The 12,554-nt window shown below is 40.6% G+C and overlaps 1 protein-coding gene across 1 annotated transcript in view; it reads right to left on the bottom strand.

Moving 5' to 3' along the window:
- Positions 1-12,554, bottom strand: part of FRMPD2 (FERM and PDZ domain containing 2) — a 603,077-nt gene that overhangs the window by 338,927 nt on the left and 251,596 nt on the right. The window contains exons 18-19 of the mRNA XM_086921788.1: positions 5,719-5,811; positions 3,046-3,153 (exon numbers count right to left, since the gene is read on the bottom strand). Coding sequence (XP_086777914.1) covers positions 3,046-3,153; positions 5,719-5,811 — 201 coding nt within the window. The remainder of the gene's footprint in view (positions 1-3,045; positions 3,154-5,718; positions 5,812-12,554) is intronic.

Below are 12,554 nucleotides of genomic sequence, written 5' to 3' on the forward strand. Positions count from 1 at the left end.
TACTCTGTGATTAAAAGTCACAACTGAAGCTCAAGTTGTTGCCTGTAAGAAAGTACTTCTTGGTCAAAATGTCCATATTGTATACCATAGGTTTTGGGTTAATGACTTAATTTCGCTAAGCATCTATTTTAAGCTGGTGGTTTGGGGTTTAATGCTCTGAGATACTTCCCTGTAGTATGAACCTGATCTATGATACTGCATAAGTATTTTGTGAGCCCTCTGTGTTTGACCCTGCATGGCCCTGTAGTGCATTTCTGGGGTACAACGTACCTGGTCATTTGACCTTTGAATCAAAAGTTCAAAAAGCAGATCAGGACATTAGATTTTTCATTTCATTTTGTGATGTAGAGTACCAGGAGTAGTAACTGCAATTTATTGTAACCCCAAGAACCGAAAGCGATCACAGTCCACTAACACCCTCTCTGAAAGAGTCAACATCAAATTGCTTACATACTGCATTAGACAAGGGGTGCAACAACTTAATCCTAACTAATACCAGTAGGGCAGTTAAGTGGCACTCCCTCAAATCAAATAACACTGTGCTTGCTGAATTCCATAAGAACCAATCCCTTCATAGTCCTTGATTCTTTTCGATCTCACTCCCCCAGACCCAGCAACATTTTGAAGATTCATAATGCCCTCTTTGAGGAAATAATTAGGTATTTTACTAAAAACAGATGTAGCAAGGGCCTTGATTGAAACCAAATGAGTGGTTTAACACATGCTGCAGATCTAAAAAAAAACAGTACTCAAAATGCCTTTAGGCTGGGCGATAGAGGTGCCATAAGAGCTGCGAGAATCCCGTATAGATCCACACTACAGGCTGCAAAGAAGGACTGGGACAAAACAACTATGAACAAATTGCGTGAGACGGCGAAGAGTGATGACGCTAAGCTCGTCTGGCATCTGCTTACGGACATGGGTAAAGTGGGGCATAACCTGAATCTAATCTGTTACTTAGCGACTAGGCGTGCCACTTTGTTGGCAATGTACTATTGCCAGGTGGAGTATTCTACCCGGCCCCCTCACACCTTGGATTTGACCTGTCCTGATCAACTTATATCCTTCTCTGTAGCTGACACCAAAGTAGCCTTGAGCTCCCAAAAAGCTTAAAAGGCCCCCGGTCTCAATAAAATCCCAGCTGAGCTCTGCCACTCCAACACTGACCTATGGCTCCCATACATTAACATCTGGACTAACACAATTCTACAGAAGGGCCCGATCCCTGAAACTTGGAAGGATGCTGCCTCATTATCATAATTGACAAAATGCTAAAATATTTTGGTAAATAAGTTTTGAACAAGCTCACAACCTGGATCTCAGAAAATTCCAGCCCAACCGAGTCCCAGGTGGGATTCCAGCAAAAAGTTAGCATTGTCGATCAAGGTTGTATGTTCCAGCTGATCAGGTGGAAAGTGATGCTGATGGGAAATGGCAGCCTCCATGTTGCGTTCATGGACTTACGTGCAGCATTTGATCTTGGCCCCAGATCCAAGCTGTGGCAAGAACTATCTGCAATGAAATGCCCCCTGACCTGTTGTCGATTGTTGTCCGTATGAACACATATAACTCTGCTTTGGTCCATGATGGGGCTGAGGGGGAATTAACAGCTAAGATCGATATTAGTAGAGGGGTACACAGGGGCTTGCGCTTCCCACTACATTGTTTTCGCTTTTCGTTAATGGGAGCATAGATGCTCTATTAAAGTCAAGCAATGATCCGCAAACCCTGGCAGGGGAAAATGTCCCACTTTTCTTTTCGCTGATGATACTCTCCTGATTTCTAAAATGCCCAGAGGTCTCCAGACCCCAGTTGATAAATTTGATCAATTCTGTAAACATCCGGTTCTTGAGATCAAATACTAAATGTATGATTTTTAACAGGAAGAGGTTGATTAGGTGTAGAATTATTGTAGATTCCAAACCCTTGGAAAGAGTCAAGTAGTTTGATTATCAGGGCATCAGACTGGCAGAGAGTGATAGTGGGGGTGAACAAATAACCAAGAGCAAGGTCTGTCTGAAGCATAGGTCTATTGATTTCACAAGTTCTTTAGTTTGCTTCTGCTGCGCCTGGACCTCAACTTGCTTAAGATAACTGACTTTGCAGACTTGAGGCCCATCCTTTTTTGGTTAAAACTCTGGTCAATGGAAGAATTGGCTCACTATCGGGCAGTTTTGAGTGATGTAATTAGTAGGACCCAGGTGTCAAACATCCCCTGATTAAAGCATATCCAAAGATCATTAACCAACCTAGCCGTGGCCAAGCTCATTCTCTTCTAGCACAGTCTCTTTCGTAACAAAATAATTTTAGGCAATCTGCTGAACCACACAATGTGGCACACTGTCTTCTGGGTCCCTAAAAAATTAATTTCTTATTAAAAAACGGATCCCAAGTTTGAAAAGTTCCTCGACCTCCTACAAGCCCTGCTGCAGAGGAGGCTCTACATACAGTTAAGACGGGATCCTCTTCCATTAGCTTGCATCACATGGTCCAACTTTGTGCAAAGTAAACACATGCCCAACATGTAGTGCTGCTAATGAAAATGTTCAGTGCGTTCTTCTTTTCCGCCCTGTGTATAGGATCTCATGCACAAAATGGATTAAACCACTCTGTAAAGGCCTGGGGATTATCAACAGGAGGCTCTACAAATCTGCTAGGCTGACACTAATCCTAAAATAGTGCTTCCCATTTCTAAAAGCAGATTGGTATGTCAGAAGCAAAAGTCTGAAGATTAAAAAATCTGGGTCCAGAATTATTTTCAGCGTTATGCCTGTGTCTTAGAGAATGCCCAAGCAGATTTATCCATCTTCTCATATCTGATAATCTGAGGCTTTGAAATCGTTTTAACCAGTGTATAACTTTTCCTAGTTAGCATTTGTGAGTTTTTTTGTGTACTTGCCTTCCTTTGCCATTTTATCTCATTCCATGTTTAAAAAAAAATCTTAGAATGTTGATTTCATGTTTTGGGTACATGTTTCTCTTTTGTCAAAGAATCCATGTAAATTCAAAATGACAAAAAAATAAAAATAAGCAAGCAATACTCACCAGGCTTAATATGTCCATCTTTATCTGCCGGACCTCCTGGAATGACTGAGGCAATGAAAATTCCAAGGTCTAACTTTCCCAGGTGTTCTCCTCCAATGATCACAAACCCTGTTAAATGGAAAATAATGTGGTGTACATAATGACATTGATCCAGGTTCAACTAAGTCTATCACTAAGTACTTTACAATATAAACTGTTAATCCAATCTGCTCGTTCTTTGAACATTTCAACATCCAACCCCTTCACCACGATCAAAGAATATGAAGATCTCTCACCCATGTTGTTTATACTTCCCATTCAGCCGAAAGCTATTTCCTTCTCCATCATAAGCACTTCTCTGAGGTGCAGAACAATCTGTGGAGCATTCTCCACAGGTTCTAGAACACTGTCAATCAGTAAATAACATGTTGTCCTAATCAGAGCACACATTACAAATGTATGCCCCACACCAAACCACAGACTAACACCTGTCTAGGGCAAAAAAAGCATTAATGATCATACCCCACCTATTGTCATGGATAACCCTTGACTGGAACCCTGCAGACCTTCATCCATAGCCTCTTATAGATCATGTTTCCTCTAAGCTTGCAAATGTTCAAAAGGGCTTCATCACATCCTGTCATAGAGACCAGTTCCAATTGCCCCGAGTCCAACTCGGGTCCACATATTGCCCTCCAACAGTAGCCCAATAGTTCTAATGCTTTAGTGTGGCTGACTGGTGAGGACACTTTAGAGAACCTAGGGCTACATGAGGTATAGTGCGTATATAGAGACAAAAGTGAACACCCAATAGTCTATCAAACTCACATTTTCCTAAAGCAGTATGTACTAATTCTTTTCATTGTAACTGCATTTGGAAGATCATCATTTTCTCAGATGGAATCACAGAAATATATTTGATCCCATGGCTTGGCCAATCTGTAATAGATCCATGTTCTTGCAAACAACTCATATACTAGAAGAAAGACAGACTGTCCTGTGAAATATGGGATATGCGGAGATCACGCTAGCTGATTTTACTAAGTATGCACTATCCGAAAGGTCAGAACACAGCAAGCATGTTGGGTGCGTCCAGAAAGATTTTACTGGGCTTTACTATTAGTGTGCTAGCTACACATGTCATATAATTTGCCTTATATGCCTTTTGAGAGCCCCTCATATTGTGCCTTTATTTAATTGCTCTTTGAGGTTTTAGGCCAAATGAGGTATGCAATAGCTGACTTATTTGTTTTCAATATTGTACAACAATGTGTTTTTAGATTTGTTATGTGTGGTGGATAGTGTGCTTTTACTTCCTATATTCATACTGTCATTTGAATAGCTAGGGCTTAAGAAAAGTGTTTTAGGCTTTAACATGAGTGTGCAAATTTCCATGAAGTTTCTTTTATCATTCATGACAATCATGAGGTTTCTTCCAGAGAAAGATCGGAACCTCAAAGACAATTGTGACAGTAGAGGAGTGTGGCTCCGAGCTGAGCCACACCAAGATCCTCTGTTCCATTTGTCTCATTGAATTTTCCCTACAAATATATATTTTGGCCTGGTATCAAAGACAGAGCCACTGAATGGAATAACATAAACAGTTTAGGTACAAATGTGTGTTGACTCTGTTGAAATACCTACTCTTAATTATGGCAAACCCTTTAATGCTTAGAGATTTAGAAGGAAGGCTCCTTACCAAATGAAACACATGGGGGGCCTATTGATGTACAAGTAGCGCAGCACAGTGCAGGAAGTCACCTTGCTGCACTGCATTACGGGGAAAGGGTAGGAATGTGGCGTATTCATTACAATACGGCACATTCCTGCACAAAAGCAATCCCCGGAGGTACTTTTCTTCTTTTATTTGAGCTGTAGAATGCGGCACACATAGAAACACGAAGTAACAAGGACAAATGAAGATATTTCTCCTCGTTATGCCTTCCCTGTCAAGGCGTATCTTTTTGGTGCATTCCCAGGTCTACTAGTTCTGGTAAATCTGGGAATGCGTCAAAGACCATTGGAGTTGTGGGTGAACACCTAAGCAATGCCCACAGAACACCTTCACAGGGCAGAGTAACACAATGCCGCAATTTGCGATTCTTGTGTTACTCCTTATTTATTGAGCCATGCGGGCCCACGCAAAGTGGCCATGCATGCTTGATAAATTGCATTTTAGGATTTTAGTTGTGCGTGCATCATGTTGTGTGGTCCAAACGGGATGCAAACCCTTGATAAATAGGGCCCCCAATCTGTTGCCTGCTTTCAGAATATTTTTAGCTGTGCTTTTGCTTGAAATAAAGACTTTAAAAGTAACAGTATAGATTTCTTTTATTTGTTGACCTGTGGGGAACGGTTGCCAGAAACTACAACAACAATAATTCAAATATATCTGACAGTCTCTAGAAGTTTGTTATGTACCCAATACGCATTATCTCTAGGTACGTTGAGGGAATTGCTTGGGCCATGACTTGTCAGTTCCTTCTGCTTAAAGTTGGTATGTTGGTTCAACCTGCACTTGCCTAAGGGTAAAGAAGGCTCCACCAGTTTGAGTTCATATAAAGATAGTGAAACCAGAAAAACTTTCATATGCCTTCCATCACAAACTGTTCTAGCAATTTGCAGAAAGTTAAAAGGGAAACATCTTCATAAAGCCAATGGGAAGGTCTTTGATATTTCAAGCTTTTTACCCACCAAAACCATGTTTTGGATCTCTCTTAAGAGTCACACAAATGATCTCCCGCTCTGGTCCCACAGTAGGCTTCTCTGAGGTACTGCTTGGTGAGCCTGTAATCACAAGTTAATTATTTATTTTGTCAGTTCATATGTTCTCAGTGCAACAACTAATAATACAACAATGTTTTATAAGTTAATTAACCCTCAGTCCATAAGGTAGCAAAATATTTAATCAATTAGTTAATGCATCAATCGATAATATAGTCGTTAGATGAATAGTTCCTCAATCCCGCAAAGAATAAATCCCAAATTAACAAATACATTTTCTCTCTATTAGCCAGTAATTCCCTAATACATCTTGCCTCCTTTTGTCAAAAATACTGTGTAACATCTACTTATATCTAGATATTTTTAATGCAAAAATCAATCCAGACACCAACCCATCATTCAGTGAACAACCAATTATTCAATTAATCCTGAAATATCTCTTTAAGGTACACTCTAAGCTATAAAACTGGCATGTACACCATATTAAATAAACACACATACTGATATTGTGGTGTAAAATTAGACAGGTAAGTGCTACTTTCTGAATTGTATGTGCTTAATTGTTTGTGTAAGATCATATGAGGACAACAGTAGAAATATAGTTTACCGATTTACATTCTGTTGATGTCTGTGTGTTATTTACTATTATTATTCTTTGATCCGCATTTTATGTGCGAAACTACGTGTGGTAAACTAAATATGTTTGAATCTACACTCTAAGCTCCTTCTGCTAAATTCAACATATTATTTTTTAATTGCTGTACTCTATACACTGAATTTCATGTGCGGCATTTGAAATGCTAAAATGTATGTGTCTGAGTTCCTATGTCTCTATGGACTCTATGGGTCTATGTATTTTTTTTACACTTGTTGATTTGTATATACTGTGATATATGTGTTAAAATATATATGCCAATCCTATTGACTTAAAAAATTCTAGTACATATAATATTGAGAGTTCTATGTGCTGAGCGCTCTATGATAAATTTGATGTGCAACATTCTGTATGCTGAATTTTTGAGCTGAGATGATGGTTCTGAATGTGTTGTGTTAAACTCTGTATGGTACATTGGGTGTGCTGAATTTGATATGAAGGTATCCAAGTATGTCCCATTGGAAGGTGCGCCTTGGTAGAACATGTTAATTTTCCTAGACTCGGGAACCTAAAGAAAAATGTGCTAAAAGGTTATGTTGATGAATTGAGAGGGTCTATTGGACTAAGTATCAAGGGCCGTACAATGTGTAATATAAGCCGATTTACTTTGGAACACAGCTTGTTTCTTTTTTTTTTCTTTCTTTTTTTTTTTTTTCCTTTCTTTTTTTTCTTTTTTTTTTATTTCTTTTTTTTTTAATCCTCATTTGCCTGGACCCTCCTCTTATTCAGCCTCCAACAGCCATGCGCGTGTTGACTTAAGGTGCAAGTTTACCCCTTCTCCTGAAAACGCGATTTATGAGAATCGGCAGGAGATGGCCCGAAGAGAAAGCGGGCAATGACTCCAAACTTAGTGTTTAACCAGTTGAACTAGCCTTGAGACCAAATGAGGGGGGCCTAGTTCTTGGAGTTCTAAGGCATAATCATTGGACCGGGGAAAGAAAAAAAAAAAAAAAAAAACCCCGGTTACTGTCTCCACTGAACCAAAAAATTCCAAAAAGCCCGGTTGCGTGGGCCACCTGATCTCAACAAGTCTGTTTTAGAGGTTGCATAGAGAGATGATAACCAGTTTGCATGTGTTGGTGCCGGAACACAGCTTGTTTCATGGATGGACCTAAAGAAGCGTGCCATGCTTGGACCCACAGCTGGACTGCTACAAATGTTAAGAGAATGTATATATTCTGGAGTAAAATAATGTATTAACTGGTGAGTATGTTGGAAATGGAAGCAAAGTCAGTGCTGTTGACTCTCTCGCTCCCATAAAACTCACATTTCTTAACCATGCACCTGTGGTGGCAAATCATCAGATAACCTTTGGATGCACACAACAAGACATCTCCGGATATCTGTATAATGCAAGGTGATTTGTAATGATCAGCAGAGTCCTTCTGACATAAGTCTGGAAATTAGATTTGAAGGTAAAACTGAAAGGTTGAAATGACTCTTTGGGTGATGAAAATTACTATCATATGTGAGGAAAAGGGTGGGCATTTTGAAGTCAAGAGCATAAGGAGGGTAGTAGAGTGATTTATTTTTCTCCGTTTTATTACTCTCTTGGGCAGTGGTATGATTCAGCCACAAAATATGCCCTGACATTGTTGACTTGCAGTGGTGCTTGCTTGACCTGTCTTCCAACTGGCAATCGTAGGACTGCAAGCCAGAAGAGGAGAACTCCTGCTGGTGAATTGTCTGAACTGTCTTAGTCTTGTTCTGAGTGTAGGGCAGAGGGACAGAAAGTGTGTGTGTGGCTTAAGGTTCAGATCTCTTGCCAGCAGGTTCAGATAGTGGGAGACAAGAGGTTGTGGTGAGCCTGCCTTCGAAGGTGTCATACAACATCACATCACAATTTAACTAAATGGAATGCAAGAAAGTAAATTCTTATACTTTAATAAGCCATATCGAAGCAATATAGCCCAATGACAGCTTATATAAAACAATATGATATAGGCATTAGTAGATGGAAATAACAAACATGTAGTAGAGGAAGCCAAAGACATCAATGCCTCCTGCTTGAGAGATTAAAACAGGTACTTGGTCAATGACTATTATACTTCGCTAAAGATATCAAAAATTCTCAAAATGGAATCCTAGAAGACATCTTCAAATTAAAGTTTGGTCTGGTGTAAGCTCAAAACAACAAGGGCACAACACAGGACACTTGACACTAACAGAGAGGAACACGTCCTATTAAGGATGTGATAAAGCAGATAAACTTCCGAATCCTTTTAACTGACACATAAAACTGATTTTGAGAGAAAATGACAAACATACACAAAGTTATGCTAACTATACATTGAAAAATCATGCGAAACAGATCATGAAAAGACCTAGTTAGTACATCGTAAAAGAATGTAGAAGAGTGCAGATTGGATGAAACTATTCATTTGAGCAACATAGGTTTGTGATTTACTAAATTTCATTGATATATTTTTAACGTATAGTAGAAATATGAAAGTAATGACTCATGTGTTATAAAGGGTTCATTAATAATTATCATTATTTAACAATGCGTGTAAAGAAATGATGAAACTAATGTATTTTATATGACATTATTTAGGTATTTTAGAACTCCATGTTTTGCAATGTGAAAATGTGAATCAAGTGAGAAAGGAGGAAAAGATGCTACACATTTATAATAAGACTAATAACACTAAATGTTATGAAACTTTTATCGACGGATCTTCAGATATGTACTAATGAGAATTACTAGAAACAATATTAATATTTTATGTTTTGAAATAATGTTATCTGTTGGTACTTATTACACAGTAATATGTGACAGTTACACATGCTAATTACAAATAAATTCAAATGCTTTATGAGTGCAAAGAAATTGAAAGAAAGATGTAGAATCTTACATTCTAGAATGTAATGTATATTTCTATTATTCCATATTCTATATTTTACTAACAAAATTCAATTTAGGTCAGCATTTTCTTTACTTGCCTCTAGGTAGTTCTCATGGAAAGGCTTCATAAACTTACAAGAGTTCCCATACGCATACTAGGACTACTTGCAACCCATCTGCCATGAGAAACTATCCTCTTGAACTTACTCATGTGCTCCTGCAAAAGGACCATTGTTAGAAATCATATGCACTAGACCGTAATTCGCCCCGCCGTAGTCACGGAAGGAGGATGCTGCATTGAAACAGGTGAACGTTGGGACTTCGGGGTCGATTTGTTAGGATACTACCTTGACCCTGACAAACCTCCTCTGCCCATGTTTCAGAGCTTCATCATCGCTCGTGAGCACCATAACCCTTTAAGGAGACTGCAAGGCCTTCTGTGGCCTGCTCTCTACATATCGCGCATGAATCCTAGCCGACTGTGAGTTGCACTGTATCTCCGGCAGTTCACTGTGGGAGGACAAGAGGCCACTCCGGTGCGAGGCTGGACCTTGGCCCAGGCTCATCCCTCACTTTATCTTTTTGATTATAATGTGATATGTATATATTTTTACTTTTATTTTTTCTGATTTATTCTCGTTACCTATTGCCTCAGTGATCTGGGTAAATTTTAAATCTGCACTCGTAATTTATCTTTTTGGTCATAATGTGTTACTTTTATATTTTTACTTTTATTTTTCTGATTTATTCTTGTTACCTATTGCCTCATTGATCTTTGTAATCTTTAATTTAATTCTTTAAACCAAGTTACTTAACTTACTCACTTCATCCTTTTGGTTGTAATGTAAAACCTGTATATTTGTATTTTTCTTATTATTCTCACTTCCTGTTGCCTCTCTGATCTCTCTATCTGTACTATTGAAACTTGTATATTTTTATTTTTCTAAATTATTCTCATTTCCTATTGCCTTTTTGATCTCTCTATCTACACTATCACCACCCCTCCCGACTAGCCTCGCTCTCACCTCTCTCTCTTAACTGCGACCCGGCCTACTGCCTCTTCTCCTGGAATGTCCCCCTTCTCTCTCACCTCCACCTTACTGCCCCCCACTCCAATCTCCAATCTTCCCTTCTGTGCCACCTTTCACGCTTTATTGAAAATTCTACCTCTCTCAGACTTCCTCCCTATTCTACTCCTGTGCTCCTATTCCGCTTCTCCAGGGCTCGCCACCCCAATCTACCCCTGCACATCTTCCTCCCACCTCCCCTCCTATCTCAGCTGACACACAATGCCACCGCTCACACATTCCCCCTTGATGCTAGAATCACCCATCTCCAGACACTGCCCTAACTCATGGTCCATCCTTTGCCCTTCAAACCTTTCTAAAAACATTAACACAAACACCTTATTCTTCACCAAGAAACACTATTTGTAGACAACTACAGTAGCCTAACCTCCATCATAAACACCGACTACATCATCTTCACTAAACGCCCATCTAAATGGAAAAGCATCTTTCTCCGACACCTCCCTATCACAAATTCCCACAAAATCCCCTATGGTCTGAAACTCTCCGCCACTCCCTCCTCCTCATTTCCTGGTGCAATTGACATCTCTATATTCAAATCAGGAAATATACTTATTCAAGCTTCTGAAAAACACCTCAACAATTTTGAACACCACTTCTGTTCACTATCACAACACCTTATACCTACACTGAACACTAACCTCCCAGCCTCCCAACTGCAAGACCCCTTCCTGTCTCCACACTTCACGACCCTCTCTCATCCATCCCCTGACTCATTTACCTTAACTGAAAATCCTGATTCCCATATCTACTCCCACTCGACCTCGCCAGCTCTTAATTCTATAACCATTAATGATAGCCTCACTCCCCAATTTCAACTCCCTGCTACCACACCAATACCCCCTATTGATTCTCCCTCAACTACCTCTGACTCCCTGACCCAACCTCCTCCAGCTATTCCTCCCCTCGATCCACGATCTACTCCACTCCCCTTCCCTCCCTATAATCTTACTAAAACGCCTTAAGTCACCCAAAACCTATACCCTCCCCATTTTACACCTCCCCGTATTCCCCAAATGACTACTCCAGTCTCCCCAACTCCTTCTACTTTAACCCCCCATTATCTAACCTACGCTCCCAAATTCACCTCCCAGGCCACCCTCACTTCCCCCAGCCCCCACCTTAACTCTGGGAACCCAACCCCTCACCCCTATACTCCTACGTTACCTCCTCACTTTAACTCCCCTCTCCTCCCCCCTCCTGGCTTCCCTCCTCTCCCACATATCAGACCTTCTCCCCCCACCAACATGAACTCCCCACACCTCGTTCCTGATTTCCTTGCCTCCCTCCTTATCACACTTCTTACCCAATCACTCCTCAACATTAAACTGCACCTCTTGACCCTCGTTTTAGAACTATCTTCCCTTAGAAATGAAGTCTCCCTCCTCACCACTAATAACCCTCCTAATCACACCTACTCCTCAATCCCCCCACTAAATGACCATGCGCCTTATAACTAAGGAATTATTTCCTCCATCGTCAACTCTCCTGCTAGAGTTACTGACTGTTATAGTCCACTCATCCCACCCCTCCGCCAGAGCCATCTACACAATAAAGTTTACCCCCTCCCCACCTCGATTTCAAACTCCCCCCCACCTTATGCTTCAATCATAGTGATCTTGGGAATTAATAGGATCCCGTCCTCTCCTGTTTCTCCTTCTATACTGACTAACAATATTAGAGCACTCAGTCCTCCCCCCCCTCCCTAGCCATCTTCCCCCCATGACTTCACTGACCTCAATAAAATCTACACTCTATCCTCCTCGTCTGCGTGCTCCCGCCCACCTCACTCATCTATACCAGTGATCATGGGAACTAGTAGCATCCCCTCTTCCCCGGCTTCTCCTATACTCCCTCAGCAACTCACTGTTATCCACTCCTGCTCATCAGCAAAATCGAATGACTCTATACCACTCAAATGCATGCTGCTTAATTGCTGGTCGGCCTCTTGTCACACAACGGAATTCGCTGAAACCATCCTTAGCGAAAGCATTGACATCGCCTTTCTGACTGAAACCTGGCTCAACTTCTACTCCTCATCAATCCTTGACATGCTTTCTCCACCGGGGTACTCCATCCTCAGCAAAGACAGAACTGATAAAACTGGAGGGGGCCTCGATGTAATCTATAAAGATAATCTTAAACTCTCTCCTGTCCCTCACCAGGACCTACCCACTTTTGAATACCTTGGTGCTGAAATTACAATTCAGGGTTCCCC

This window comes from Lissotriton vulgaris, chromosome 5 (genome assembly GCF_964263255.1).
Source record: "Lissotriton vulgaris chromosome 5, aLisVul1.2, whole genome shotgun sequence".
Taxonomy (NCBI): Eukaryota; Metazoa; Chordata; class Amphibia; order Caudata; family Salamandridae; genus Lissotriton; species Lissotriton vulgaris.